Raw genomic sequence first — 16,091 nt, forward strand, 5'->3', positions numbered from 1 at the left:
CCTGAAGGTTATCCGTTTCGTACGTATAGGCCATGGGAAGAGTGGCAAAAATGTGTCTAGAAAAAGGATTCCGTTTGACAAATTAGCGGGCAAATTGAAAACAGTCGTTTTTGGGTAATATGGGGGTGCTGATTTCAAAAATCAATTTTTCTCCCGCGTAAAGTTGCACATTAAGTCAGAAATGAGACCCTTCATGGGGCCTAATGGTCCCAAAGTAGGAGTAAAAAAAAGTTGATGTTATCGAAACATGTCAACATGGGTATCAAAATGAAGGTCTATGGGGGTACTTTAACATTGCATAGTTTTTGGCCCCCTTAACGAACCGTGGGACCCCCCCAGGGAGGGTCAAAAAGGGCAAAAGTGGTAACTTTGACCCTGTCCCACGATCTTCATAAGGACTATAAATGGATAAAAACTGTTTTATTTGATAGTAATCGTATAGACCTTCAAAATGATACCCATGACAACACTCTCGGGGTAAGGGTTGCCGAGATAGCAATATTGACCCCTTTTTAGCTCACCTCTTAGCAGAGGTGAGCTTATCCCATACCGTGGCGTCCGTCGTCCGTCGTCGTCGTCGTCGTCGTCGTCGTCGTCGTCGTCGTCGTCGTCGTCGTCGTCGTCGTCGTCGTCGTCGTCGTCGTCGTCCGTCGTCCGTTAGCAGGGCACGTTTCGTAACTGTTAGAGCTATTGAGTTGAAACTTGGTACACATGTACCCTTATGTAATGACACCTTGGAGACCAAGTTTCGGTCCGATTCGTTTCATGGTTTGGCCACCAGGGGGCCAAACGTTAAAAGTGAAAATATGCAATATCTCCCTTAATAGTAGTTGGGAAATTTTGAAAAAAATATGGTAGGTACTTCTAGCAAAGGTGCATCATATATCCTCCGGGTTTTTGATTTGACCTCCTTTTCAAGGTCACAGAGGTCAAATGGTGTAAATTGGCCGTTAGGATGTAACGATGGCACGTTTCTAAACTGCAATGACTATTGATACCAAATTTGGTACACATTTACCCCTTAGTCAGGTGATCTCAGGGACCGAAGTTTGGTCCAATATGATTCACCACTTGACCACCAGGGGGCAAAATCCAAAAACCTTAAAAATGTGATTATTCCTTAACTTCTTGCCCGATTGCCACCAATTTGATATCATGGGTACATCTAACCACCATACAGTATATGTCACACAGGTTTTTAATTTGACTTTCTTGTCAAGGTCACAGAGGTCAAATGGCGTAAATTCGCTGTCAGGCCGTAACTATGGCACGTTTCTTAACTGCAATGACTATTGATCACAAATTAAGTACACATGTACCCCTTGGTCAGGTGATCTTAGGTACCGAAGTTTGGTGCGATCTGATTTGCCGTTTGGCCTCCAGGGAGGGGGCCAAATCCTAAATTCTTCAAAATGCCATTATTCCTTGTAATGACTTGCCCGATTGGCACCAATTTTATATCATAGGTACATCTAATTCTAACAACCATTCAATGTGTCACCCGGGTCTTCTTTGATTTGACCTACTTTTCAAGGTCACAGAGGTCGAATGTACTGTAAATTGGCCATTTTGGGGAAATTGTAATTGCTTGGACCTACATCAAACCTAACACTACATGACACAATACCATGCTCTTTATCCATCTTTCCTCCACATGAGGTGAGCACAATGGCCCTGGCCATTTCATTAGGCTCCAAATTTAAGATCTCGAAAACCTTTTGCCCAAGGGTGTCGTCATGGGTATCTATGAAAAGGTCTATGTGAGTACTGTCGAATAAGCAGTTTTTATCCACATGCGGTGCCCATGAAGCTCATGGGAGGCGGTCAAAGTTTCCACTTTTGCCCTTTTTGACCCTCCCTGGGGGGTCCCACGGATCGTTAAGGGGGCCAAAAACTATGCATTGTTAAAGTACCCCCATAGACCTTCATTTTGATACCCATGTTGACATGTTTCGATGACATCAACTTTTTGACCCCTACTTTGGGACCATTAGGCCCTATTAAGGGTCTCATTTCTGACTTAATGTGCAACTTTACGCAGGAGAAAAATTGATTTTTGAAATCAGCACCCCCATATTACCCAAAAACGACTGTTTTCAATTTGTCCGCTAATTTGTTAAACGGAACTTCACATTTTTCACACTCGTCCCATGGCCTATTACGACTGTCAGCTCTAAAAGGCGCGTAAACATGACGCTTACACTTTAGGCGCGCGTGTACAGCATCACAATTGCGCAAAAATGGTGACGTCACGATTACTAAACAACGTCATCGGGCTAACCGTTTGCGATCGAAACCACCCTAATAGAGAACTTTCGCCACGCCGTCCGAGATCCGATCCGCCGAGAACGGATCTCGTTCTCGATCCCGTTCCCGGAAAGTACGTTGCGCGCATTCGCCACGCCGTTCCGAGGACGGGTATTTTTTTACGTCACCTGCAGCTCGTTGCTATGGTGATTCTGTCAAAATGGCGGCTGATCTCAGACGGCTAGGAAATTTTGCTTTCGAAGATGACGAATTGATGCAGGTTATGCATGAACATTTATTTTTTGCTGACGCCCAAGATAAGGAGAGCACGTTTAATCCCAACTGGCCAAGATTCGACTTGAATCGACTGACTGACGCACAAAGCAAGGAACAATTCAGATTCTACAAAGATGAAATCATTGAAATTGCAAATGTGTTACGCATTCCAAATGTGGTTCAGTGTCGGAATCGCTGTGAGGTTAAGGGTCTTGACGCCCTCTGCATGACTCTGAGACGGATGGCGTATCCCAATAGGCTCAGTCAAAGTGAAGATGTTTTCGGAAGGCCGACTTCTGTCATATCGTTCGCAATCAATGAAACCGTCGATTACATTTACCAAACTCATGGACACCTCCTACACCAGTTAGATCAGTCATGGCTAAATGAAGAACATCTTCGTGTCTACGCGGATGCTATACATGAGTCTGGCGCACCCTTGGATAACTGCTTTGGCTTCATCGATGGAACGGTAAGACCAATTTGTCGACCAATAAGAGGTCAACGATCAGTATTCAATGGACACAAGCGCGTACACTCTCTAAAATTTCAGTCCATGGTCCTACCAAATGGCATCCTCGCCAATCTCTGGGGACCAGTTGAAGGGAGACGGCATGACGCTGGCATCTTAGCGGACAGTGGCCTTCACGACCAGCTGGATCGTCTGCCACGGACCGAAAACGGTGAAAGTTACTACGTTTATGGGGATCCTGCTTATCCTGTTCGACCGTGGATGATTTCTCCATTTAGGGCAGGCGCGCTTGGGCTAAACGAGCATCAACAGGCATTCAATACTGCGATGGCGGCCCCAAGAACATCTGTTGAATGGACATTTGGCAAGATCTTACAGTACTGGGCATTTGTAGATTTCAAAAAAGACCTGAAGGTATTTTTGCAGCCTGTGGCAAAGTATTACCTGCTTGCAGGCTTGCTGACCAATATCCACACGTGTCTGAGAGGTTCCTTGACGGGCGGTTACTTCGAACTTGACCCACCAACTTTGGAGGATTATGTTGGCATTTTGGACTAGTAAATGAACGTAACGGTTTTCTGGTTCTGTGCGCGCATCCCCGCAGCGCGCCTCCGGTCTCAGTGAATTTCAAATTTAGCGCGGGCGGTCAATTGATTTTGCTGTTCTTGACTGCAACACAAGATGGCAGCGCGATCGCTATTTCCCAAATGACTGGAATTGTGTATTTTTTGGGACCTTCTCGAACTTGCTGCTGCTTGACCCCCCCCCCCCAGATATAAAAAAAACTGAAGATGACTCGTTTCTCTTCCACGTTAAGTTGGGAATGGTCTTAGTCCATCAAGAGAAACGACATTTTTATTTTCATCTTCCTTGAAGTAATTATATTGACAATATAATTACTTCAAGATCAGACCAGTCAAAACCGAGAAGTGTTGAGACAGAGGGGATTCTACAGTACTTTGCAGCAGTGTCTCCATGAAACGGTTTACTTTAGTATGCATTCTTTTCCAATATACCATAATAAATCGAATGCGAGGCCAATGTTTGCCGATTCCCAGGGGGTTGGGGTGGAGTGGGGTTACCATAATGAAGCCATGGTAGCTGGGAGTAACATCTGACTGGCACTCATCCCTGTAAGCTAACCATGCTAACAAGTCCATTCTTGAAATCCTGATAATTGCCTGGGTGAATTGAATGGCTTCCAGGGGATGGCCTTCTCTCACACAAAAGCTTAATCCAGCATTGCAGAGCATCGTGATAGGTTGTGATCTCAGATGTATACGCTCTTTCTTCACAGATGTAGCCTAAGGCATAAAATTGAATTGATACAAAGATATTAAATCAAAATAACCAACATTTATTTCTATATCAATAAACTCTGTAACATTGCAACATCTTTTAAAAAACAATCAAATACTAACTTAACTCGCACACAATACTTTGACATGAATAACATACTGTAAAATCCTCTCTGTCTCGACACTTCCAATCTTGACCCTTGTTTCTCAAACACCTCACAGAAGCCGGTTTTAAACATCGATATATTTCATTTTGTGCGTAGAGAAACAATGGGAATACCCCCCCCAAAAATATGCTAGGAAAACACGGGGGAAAACCATTCATTCATTTATTCAAGTCACCACAGAAGTGTCGAGACAGAGGGGATTCTACAGTAGACGTACTGATAATTTCAAAGTCTATTTCTTGAGTTGTTGACTCTCAATAAATTGTTGAAATATTGCTGAAAACTGTTGTTCTTTTGTCTTTTCTAATTCCATTCTATGGCGCCTCTCCTCTTTTTCAAGTTCAAATTGTTCCCGTTTGAATGCCAGTTCTTCATTTTTTAGGTTAATTTCCTCCTGTTTCATTTTAGTGTAGTCAGTCATCACCTCTTTCTTTTTCTTTCTTGGGGTGTTGGAAGGAGCCTTGTTTTCATCTGCAATGTAAAAGAGAAGTATAACTATGGAGGTTACTAAAACATGCAGTAGTCAAATGAAACCTCAATTGCAGAATCACAGTCAAACTTGCCCAAGTCAGTCTTGCATAAGTCGAATTCTGACTTATGCTTTTCTTTTTAATAATCCTCACCTTAGTTGAACCTTGTCTTAAAAGTCGAAGAAAAATCTCTGATCCCAACAGGTTCGACTTAGGCCTAGCTAGTGTATTAACCCTCCCTTTGGAGAGAAATGGGACCAAAGCATGTGAATGGGAATCATGAGTTTCCCTCCCTCACCCCTGACATTTGCCCCTCCTAGACATTCTATGCCCCCCTAATGACATCACCCCCCCCCCCCCCCCCCAACTGAAGGACAGTCTTTTCTCAGTGATATCTTTTTGAGGGAAATGGGTAGCAATTATCCAGGGCCACATCAGATTTTTGCCACCTAAATTTATGGGATCAAGTGGACAAAAATCAGAAATTTGTTTCAGTACGTATTCTTACCTTTATCACCAATCAGGGTTTCCATCGCGCGTTTCCTTATTTCAGTCCCCGCTTCAATCAATCTCTTGTCGTTTTTGTTTGAACTGGTTGATGCGGTCTTCTTTCTTTCATGGGAATCAGACTTCATGGTGAGGATCTCTTGAAGGAGGATTTCCCGCTCTTCATATTCCTCAGCAGTGCCAGATCTGAAAGAGTATAATTGGCATGAACATTTTTGCTTGGAAATCAAAGTACTTTATTACTGTTCACAGAGGACTGAAGAAAACCTTAAAAATGATGGGATATTCTACCAACGACCCATGGATTGAAGCAAAGAGAAAAGAATTTGAAAATATGCAGGTTATTGTAAATTCATAGGTCATAGGGAAGTCAAAAGGCAAGGTAAAAATTACCCTAAGCCTACATCTAAGTTGCTAGAAACTATTTTTTTATCTTGTCTCAAAATTTATAATTATTAAATTAACACTGAATTTTGTCCGAGACATCAATGCAACAAAACTTACTTTCTTAGTGCAGCCATCTGCTGTGTTTTGAATGCGTTAATTAATCGGTCTACCCTCTCCTTCACCGATCGGTCATTAACCGGAACAGCTCCGGGCTTTATCTTCAACATAGCAGAATTGAAGTTCTGGGTTATTACTGCCCATCTATCTGCATCTTCGTATGGGTTTCGAGCTCTGATTTCTCGCAGAAGTGTAACATCGAAGGACGGGTTATACCTTATCGTCTTGGCCCTAGAAAAAGCAGAAAAGAATTGTACATTAGCAGATGATTAGTTACCAGATCAAAGTACTATGATTATTATAGTTTGCCATTTTGAGGGATCTGGGAGGATCAAGAGGGGGTTCCTTCAAAAAACGTCTTCTGAATCTGTGCATACCCACCCTGAATTTTCAACAATTATGGGTTTATGGCGAACATCTACAGGGCTGGCCCACAGGCCTTCATGGAGAAAGCATGGATACATACCCTGCCTTGCCTGTACTTTTGGGGTTTTTTGGTGGTGCATCCCCACTGCCGCCATCATTGGGTCCGGGACCAGTTTCCTCATCACCACTGCCAGGTTCAAACCTCATCTCCTGAAACGTGAAAGTGACAATGAAAAAAAAATTAGGACCAGTAGCTAGCCTACCAACCAGTATCAAAGACAGGTGACTAAGAGGCCACTCTTTTATTCGTTGACCTTAGGGGCCTTCGAATGCCTTCAGAGGCGAGTCTGACAAGTCGCCTTCCAAAGATTCTAACTAGTAAAGGCCGCCTCCAGTCAAACATTGGCCAGGGGTGTCAGTAGCCATGTTACATGCCCTGAATGAAGAATCAATCACTGACTCAGTCAATCAGGCCGGTCAATGTATAGGGCCTTTTCGACAAGGGGCTCCCAGACTCAGGCAGAGGGCTTCATCCCATTGTTCGAGCCTCGGACAGAGCCCCATTGTTGGCCTACGGAACAATGGGATTAAGCCCTTCGGGAGCCCTTGACGAAAAGGCCTATCATTCATTCATCAGACAAGAGATGAGAGAGCCATCCCTACATACATTATTAGGCCTACGGTTCTGACACACAGTACATTTACATGTTAATGTACACTGCTGATGTAGGCCTACATTTCTGCGCCTTAGAATTGGCACTGTTTTACCATGTTTACAGCATGAAAAACAAATTAAAATCGTGCAGGATGGCTTCACTATCAACTCAAGAATGTTTTGCACCCATATTCGTCCTCATTTTGTACATACCGCGAGAGTATCCCACAGGTTTGCCATTTGAATAATTTTTGATAGCCGCGCAGCCGTTCCCGGAAAAGCCACTCGAGATATATCGCCTGATTCACGGCATCCGGTTTCGGGATCGCAATCTGATACCCAAATACTGATGACGTCATTCACATTTTTGGCCCGTTCTCGGAGATTTGGATCTCGGACGGCGTGGCGAAAGTTCCCTAATAACAACAAAGACGGCGACGTGATGACATATAAAAGGAAATGACGTAATACAGAAGTATTCAAAACATCAACAGTAACAGGTGGCAACTGATGGAAATCTCCTGCACCCCACCAAACACAGCACACGATTCTCGAACTGTTACTGTACACTGTCCATTAGATGAGGATTTAATTCTGTCAACACAGATATTTCAATTATTATGATAGTGTAGGGACTAAGTGACTCTGATACTGATTTTTGAATCATAACCTCAACAATAAAGTGACGAAAAGACAAAGTCTTACGTATAAAGTTTATTACTATCACTTCCACTACTGGTCCTCAATACATACAATAATACCTGCCTAAGAACATTATGAAATGACTGACAATACAACATGTGCTTCCACACTCAGCCTATGACACCTTATAAGCTCCCCTTTACCTTCTCTTGACTTAGGTCATTTTCTTCTCTGATCTAGCTACACTTCTCTGTTGGTAACTTCACTGTTTTGTTCATTCCCCTCTCTGTACATCTTTTAACTTCTCCAAAACCTCTCTTTTAAATTCTCTGTAACTTCTCTCTTAGACTTTCCCAGCACTCTCCCTTAAACTATCTCCCCATATTTTCACGTCACTTTTGTTCCGCTGATCTTGCACCTTTCTCTTATCACGAGCACCAGTACTGCTGGCCACCACTGTGTGCCACCACTTTTATAACCTGGTTTCCCAGAGTGTCTCTTGGGATGTTTAGAACGAACTGCATGCACTTTTGCTGTCTCAGTGCTAGTTTTTAACAACTTCAAATGTTCATGTGTAATCTCTTGTGCTATAGCCGCCGCCACTTCCTTTTTAGCTCAGCTGACAAAGTCAGCGGAGCTAGTCAAATAGCTATTCGATTGGTGTCCGTCCTTCCATCCATCCTGCCATCCTTCCATCCATCTAGCCATCTGTAGACAAAGTTGGGCATTTTGTAATCATACAACCGAGGCACTTCAAATCTAGTCTTGCTTATAAACACCGCAGAAAATGTTGCTTACAGAAAAAAATTTGGGCGATTCGACTCAAATTCAGCTTCCCAGGGGGCAAAATGCGTAAATGAAAAAACTATTTTTTGACGCTCTATTCCAGCAGATAAAAGCTTGAAATAAAGTTGAAAAGGTATTCATGATACAGAAGTTTTGATATAAAATAGATTAGTGTCGATTTATATCACCAGTTGGCGGTAGTGAGCAAAACTGTTGTTTGACCCCGGATGATTCCGCGCCAGTGGCAGACTGCAAACTCCCGTCCACTTTCTGTAGTTCTTGACGCGATCCTGGACACTTTCCCCACAATGTGCTGCTGGCTAGCGTGAGAGCAGCACCTGTATCAAGCAACATAGTGGTGGGTGTGTTGTCGACTTCACCACTCACATAAAGACTGCTGTCTTTGAATTCGATTTGACCAATAGATAGAATTTCAGTCGGGTTTGACTCAGCTATGGTTAGGTTAGGCGTCGGCTTCGAAGGTGATGTTGTTCCCTCCTCAGGCTTATCCAGAGCAGTGTCTGACTGAGCCTTGGAAATAACTAGAGCAGAGTCTCCAGTACTCTTGGAAGACAGCTTGAACACGGTTGCACCAAGGTTAGGGATCCACTTTGAAGGTGATGTTACCTCCTCGGGCTTGTCCAGAGCGGTGCCCGACTGAGTACCAGAGATAACTAGAGCAGAATCTCCAGTACTCTCCCCTCCCTTACCAAAATTGTTATCATCCAGCGGGGCCTTGGGGGAACCCCCTCACTCACAGTAACTAGAATTGGCTCAGCAGGCTGGGGAATGTAATAAAAACTGGGCAGGTCTAGAGCAGAGCCTGTCTCCGTGGTATTAAGAGCAAAACCCCAGAAACCTGGTTGGACATCCCCCTGCCAAACTGAAGCTGGAGCTACTGACGGTTGTTGGAGGTCTGTCCGCCCCGCGACGACCTCGCCTTCGAGTTTCCCTGGTCCTTCTTGGGGCAAAATTTAGACATATGCCCTGTCCCTTCGCAAGTATAACACTTGATGCTTGGGCACCGACTAGCCCGTTGTCCCGCCTGCCTACAATTCCAGCAGACCCCTGGCTCACGTCCACCTTCAGAATCACCGGACTTTTCTAACTTGCTAATTCGGGTGTCCATTTTCTGTAGAAGATCCAGGACCTGACTCATTTCAGACGACCCAGCAGTAGCCGAGGCAGCCCCGGTGGTTGCACTGGCTACCTTAGGCCTGACTGTGCCACTTGATGTCTTGATATTCTCCTGGTGTCGCCCTCCCTGTTTCAAAAGAAGTTGAGCCGATTCAAGCTGGCGAATCTTCCTGATGGCCTCCTCAAGGGTTGTCGGCGAGCTCATAAGTAGCTGTTGTTTCACTTGTTCCGCTGCTTTCACTCCCAAAAGGAATTGATCAAGGGCCATTTCCCGCTGCAATTTCCAACCACTATCCGGGTGGGCATTCAGGGCTAGTTCCAAAAGGGCATCTGAGAAAGTTTCATAGGTTTCTGAACCACCCTGGGTACGAGCTCGAAGCTGCAACTTCTAGTCCTCTCTTGTGGTGTTGTGGAAACGGCGCTCAAGGGCAGCGCAAAAGTCTTCAAAAGGCAATGTGGGTGATAGATGCAGATTTGCCACCGCAACATAGGCCTGGTGATCTAGCCTTGAAAGTAGTTGCTGCCTCCAGTCCTCAACTTTGATTTTAGTCAGATCAGCGAAGGTCTTGAACCTCTCCAACCAAATCAGGAAATTTTGATTTACCATGAAATTCTTGGGGGCCTGTGCTTTGGCTGCTGGTTGAGATCGCGACACAGGGGTCCCCTGCTTCAACGTATCAACTAAGTACGTGAAAGAATCCAAGAAGGACGACATAAGTCCCGCGTCCCCTCCACTTTGATTCACCATTGGTCCAGGTGGGGTCAACTGAGGTCGAGGGGTGCTGCTTGCAACAGTGGTTGGCATCCCTGGTGGTGCACTTTGCACTTGCCCAGTCCTGCTGGTCATAAGGACTCCAATATTCAACACCAATTATATTCAGTATACCACAGGCTCCAGTATATCCTTGTATACTACTTGGCTTTTGGTCAATTTATTTCTTTTCAATGCCACTGACACAATTACAGTACACACACACCTGTCACAATAATTAGCAATCTTCTGTATAGGTAATCTTATCAGTATTTCCTGCACAAATTGCACACTAGGTTCACTTTATTTCCCAACCAGTCAAATCTCTTAATGACATACAAATTAATTTACACTTTATTTCATCAACAACTGAACAAACACAGAAAATTTTTCTACAGAGCGCGGACAAGAGTTCATGCAAAATAGAGCATTAGCATGACCCTACTCATTATTCATCACAATACACATGATACACTGACTGGAGAAATGTACTACAGATCATGATACCAGGGATCAAGCATATATAGAGCATTAGCACAATCCCTCTCCAACACACAAAAATGAGTGCATCAGTGTAGTGCAATGCGCGAGACCGTTAAGGAAATTGAAAATCGCAGGCCTAACAGGTGTGTCGTTATAAATCCGGGCATAACACCTTCCAAATACTTCAGCAATTACGATTCAGGCCTTTACAGGTAACAAATCCGGCGAAAAAGTGCCGAATTCCAACGTGACAGGGACACGAACCTCGTGGCTAGATTTTGCGTTGCTCGACACTATACACAATTTAGCGGGTAGCGTGTTTCTTCTAACAAACTAGCAATTTTCGGGGCATAAGGCATCGAACATCCGAAAAAGCTGTCACCAATGTGAAGTTCTTGTCTTCCGTGCTTCATTAAATACGACACTGAAGGCTTACCTCCATTATACTCTCTTTATTCACCATAATTCTGTCACATAACTTGCCGGCTCGCCACAGCACTTGCTCGCTTGTCTCACTACTCAGCTTCCGGAGATGACACGGTGTTCCGCTGGACCATCGCTAGTGACGCTGCCTGGCCGAAACTCTGCGCACTGAAACTGGTCCAGCAGATCACCACAATGGCATCACCTATATCATGCATTGGCAAGCTCCTGTTACCATCACGGTGACGCCTGAGCCCAAGCTTACGCAATATCCTTTTTAGATTTAAAAGGCTGAGTATGACATCATGGCGTGTCAACAGAGTTACGAGAATTTCTCGATGAGTGTATCCCTGGTGAAAGTACCTTACTATCAGCTTCTCTCTTGATTCATTACCGCATAACAGGGCAGGAGTGTAGGGCGGGAGAACCATATCTCTGAAATAAAAACAAAACGGCGAATAGAGTGAAGTATAAACAAAGTAAATAATTACACGGCAATTTTTTTAGCACTGTAAGAAAATGCATGATGCATCAATACCTGTAGATCTGTGAGGTCTTGCTAATTATCGTCCACTATGGCTATTCTAGTTAACTGTAGTGTCTTTTTTAGGTGATTCCTCGAGGCACATTCCGCATGATATTACGATATTGTATACATGTAGAGTGTACAGTTTTAATGTACACATGTACATTACCCGGTGTTGATGAATCGGGTGCACTTTTGCACACCATGCACACTCACTCCTACATGTATATGGGCATGTACCCTAATATTATCAGTGCAGTGCCCTAGTAAGCGCGCAGCGCCTTTAGGTTGGGGGGAAACCCCCCAAACCCCCTGGTTGGGACCCTGCTATAGTTCCTTCCGCCAATTTTTTGTTTTGATAGACATTTTTCTCCGTGTATCGCATTAGCAGTAACTCAACTCCATCGTCATAATAGCCGGCAAAGAAATGGAAAATGTCCCCCCCCCGAAAGGTGTCCAGACTATTCTGGGACTCTGGCAGATTCTAATGCAAAGTGCAAGCTCTATTGAACTCGCGCAACTGTCGCCATGGAGAGCCCCTCCCCCCCAACCCCCGTCCTTCTGACATGTTTTAGCCAGTGCATTGGGGGGAAGGCCCCTCAAACCCCCTATTGGCCTCTCAATAAGTCCTTTCGAGCTGCTTACCCTGGGACGCTCGAGTGGAACCCCCAAACCTTCATGATGGTGCAGTCCTTTGACACGTTTAACCCAGAGCGAGGAAGAGGTACTCCTTTGATGGTACCCTAACTGCAACCCTCAACCATCATTACCCTTCCTTTTCACTGGCATGATATTGGCAAGACTCCCAAGAGGTCGTACTGGTGGCTTCCTTGAGACAATTGCTTGTGGTCGTACCTGGGCAACCAATTCAAGGGGTCAGGGATCAGGTTTTTCCCCCACCAACATGTTGCCGAATGGTTAATGCATAAAAAATTGGTTGGAAAGGGTTTTTGTAGGCCAAGAGACTTGAAGACACTTGACTCTTGAGGAACACCAGACTGATGAACAAAGAACCTGAAGAACATAGAACCCTCTTCATACCTGGGAGCATAAAAAGCCTGCTAGCGAATATTGATTATTCTTTAGAAAAAACCAGAAGATCTGCAAAACTAATGGTACCCCATAAAAACATACATTCCTCCTTAAGGTGTCTTCGGATTTCACCACGGCCCATGTGGAATTCGTTCAAAAGGTTTATTGAAATCTCAAAATAAAATTTTTTTTCTCGAACGCCTGCCCGTCATTTGCTTCATTATTTCGGGATTATATCCATTTTAAGCATCTTTTGGATATTATCACTAAAGTATCAAAAATCAAAACACATATGTCAGGGGGGCAAACCCCCAGAAATTGAAGTTTGATTACAGTGAGAATAATCGTGTGGTTCTCTCTCGGAGCTCAGAATAGTCGAGTTGCTTCATTCGCGCGTTTATCTCTTCTGGCGGCCATTTTAAGTCCAATTTAAGCCATTTGAAACGAATCCATGGACTTGAGAAACATTGTTTACATTGGATACGTCGTATGCACGTTAACCATAGTAGCGCTTCGCAGAAAAGCCTTCGGCTTTTCTGCTGCGCGCTTATAAAATGTGAATCAGTTCAGAATGGAAACTTCAAAGAAACATTCAAAGTTTATGCTACAGAATCTTCCACTATTTTCCAAGCAGTTGTCCGGGCCGTTTTCAGAGTGATGAAATCGGCAACATGATATGTACATCAACATCAACGAAATATTTCAGCCATTTTCACTGCTGGCATAGTAAATGAGTAAAACCCTGTCTGATTGGTGAACACAGTACCTAATGTAAAGTCTATTCCTATTGGTCAAAAAAATTTAGAATTTGGAATCTCGAATTTGGAATCTCGAATCTCGAATTTGGAATTTGGAATTTGGAATGAGCCTTTTGGGCTTTCGTACAAGCGTCCTGGATACGAGGTATCCAGGACACCTGCTGCCGTAGATCAACTGAACTTGTAAGAGTGCGTTCGATTACTTGTCTAGGACATGTCCGACCTCGATCTGGGGCTCCCAAGACATGAGTCACTAAACGAACGCATGTGAGATTTCTGTAGGGCAAAGTGTCATGGCGTAGCCGGGCGCTTCATGGTCGCCGTCTATGGTCTTCTTTTGTAACTAAACGTCTGTCCTGCTCTCCTGCATTGTCCTGGTTGTCCTAAATGGACATGATGGAGGCGAACCGCAAAAGGGCGATGGTGGCCATGTCTATAGCCCTTTTCCGGGGAAATACCCAAATAATACAGAATAGGTTTGTCAGTGAGAGCCTTGAGACAGCAGGCCTATCGTTAGAGAGACACCTCCCTGAAGAAAGACGTGCCAAAGTCCCAAGGACTGAGAACTATGCTGAGGTGACGGTCCCACTTCAGTCTCTAGATGATTTCCGATCGCATTTTCGGCTCTCCAGGACGACATTTGAGGTCTAATTGGGGGAACTACAACCGTGTCCAGAGATGGCCCTGGGACAACATGGGTTTGGTCGTCCTCCAGTTGAACTCGACAAGCAAGCCTTGGTGTTCCTCTGGTACCTTGGGTCACCCGACTCGTTTAGATCAATTTCTGATCGCTTCGGGATTTCGAGGTCAACAACACACTGCATCTGTCGCAGAGTTTGCAAAGCCGTTGTGAACAACCTCATGAAGAAACTAATATCCTGGCCAAGTCACGAGAACAGAGTGAACATTTCTGAAGGATTCGAAAAGTACAGTCACTTTCCAGGGGCCATTGGGGCAATAGATGGGTGTCACATAAAAATCAAAGCCCCCACGAAGAATCCCAATTCATAAGTAAACCGTAAGAAATTCCACTCGGTTGTGCTACAGGGTGTCTGTGACGATGCCCTGGCCTTCACCCACGTCTATACTGGCTGGCCAGGGTGCACACATGATGCCCGTGTTTTCAATAACTCCTCAGTGTTCCAAGAGGCTGCAGCCAAGTTTGAAACGGATGAATTCCTCCTGGGAGACTCGGCGTACCCGATACAACCATGGCTTATGACCCCATATATTCAATTCAATTCAATTCAATTCAATTTATTGCACAAGTATCAAAGGATAAGACAGTATGGCAGTACAAATATATACAAATACAACACATACAAAAATATTTTTAAAAGAAAGTTACATGTATATGGTAATTAAAATAAGACCACAATGACTTATTAATTAGTGCCCCTGAAGAGCTGTTTGTCTTTCTTCAAAGGCTTTCGAGATAAAAATAGCGGTATCTAAAATAATCTTGTTGTCAGTACTACTCATAATAGAAATAAAATCCAGATTTGAAAATAATTGACTACATTTATAAAAATTTATATTTGTGAGGATATATATAAAGATTATAAGGAATATCACAAGGGATCAAAAGAGGTACAACAAGAGACATAACTCTGCTAGGGTCGTCATTGAGAGAGCTTTTGGACAACTCAAAGGACGATTCAGAAGGCTAAGGGACTTTGATTGTTCCGACTTCGAACTGTTGTGCCACTCTATTTTGGCGGCATGTGTCATGCACAACCTTTGTCTGAAGAGCAATGACGATACACTAGAAGAACTTCAATTAGATGAAGAGAATGCCGCTATGCCTAGGCCACACCACCACAGGACCAGCGGAATTGAAAAACGTAGGGAACTAGAAATGCTGTTGGCCAGGAGAGACTAAATGTGACTACTGATTGGGATGCATCTCACAAGTGTTTTATGTGAAAAAAGACAGAACTTCTCCAATGCATGAAATGGAAAAACACAATTTCCAAAAGACGCAAACAAGAAGTGGATTCGCCTGACATTTAAAAAGCCTCAAAAGCGATTTTTCGAATTAAACACTCTAAGACTTTTACAAGCTCCCACCATGCCCACAGCAACCCTATAGTCCCTCTTTAAAAAGAAATGCATGCAACAGTTCTGTCTTTTCTGAGATAAGTTCAATTTTGAGATGTTCCCAGTACAAGTTATCCAATGACGGACACGAACACTGTTCTGCAACAAAATCGAAGTAACAAAATATATTGTTGAGAACAATCAACAATTAAAAGTTGTATAAAAATAAACATGTACCAGGAGGTCCCATAGGAAAGAACCTGCTGACAGAGGCATCACCGGAAATGCAATCAATTTTTGGGCCTTTCCTTCCTTACGTCAGGGAGGAATGACACAGTGCCCATCAATGATGCCTGTGAGACGAAGTTATCTATTTACACTCCAGGTTCTTTTCTCTTGGACTTTTCACTTGTTGTAGGCTAATGTACAATATGTAAAAAAATACATCATCGATCTGCTAACAATAATTCAATTGATTGAACTGTCAATTTATAAACTAAATTTTGCTAAAACATCCTTGTTTCAATTGCTACAGCAAACAATACACTCTG

At 43.8% G+C, this 16,091-nt stretch overlaps 2 protein-coding genes across 2 annotated transcripts; one reads left to right on the plus strand and one right to left on the minus strand.

Moving 5' to 3' along the window:
* Window positions 1-4,336: 4,336 nt before the first annotated feature.
* On the minus strand, window positions 4,337-7,374 carry LOC135497184 (uncharacterized). The gene is made up of 5 exons (XM_064786931.1): window positions 7,176-7,374; window positions 6,408-6,517; window positions 5,942-6,172; window positions 5,439-5,623; window positions 4,337-4,931 (listed from the first exon to the last, which is right to left on the minus strand). The coding sequence occupies exons 1-5, from the start codon at window positions 7,200-7,202 to the stop codon at window positions 4,693-4,695; spliced, it is 792 nt and encodes a 263-aa protein (XP_064643001.1). The 5' UTR covers window positions 7,203-7,374; the 3' UTR covers window positions 4,337-4,692.
* A 6,820-nt stretch (window positions 7,375-14,194) lies between these two features.
* Window positions 14,195-15,382, plus strand: LOC135497246 (putative nuclease HARBI1). Its single transcript, XM_064787007.1, has 3 exons — window positions 14,195-14,249; window positions 14,513-14,768; window positions 15,046-15,382. The coding sequence occupies exons 1-3, from the start codon at window positions 14,195-14,197 to the stop codon at window positions 15,380-15,382; spliced, it is 648 nt and encodes a 215-aa protein (XP_064643077.1).
* The last annotated feature ends 709 nt before the right edge of the window (window positions 15,383-16,091 follow it).

Source organism: Lineus longissimus, chromosome 12 (assembly GCF_910592395.1).
Source record: "Lineus longissimus chromosome 12, tnLinLong1.2, whole genome shotgun sequence".
In the NCBI taxonomy this organism is placed as follows: Eukaryota; Metazoa; Nemertea; class Pilidiophora; order Heteronemertea; family Lineidae; genus Lineus; species Lineus longissimus.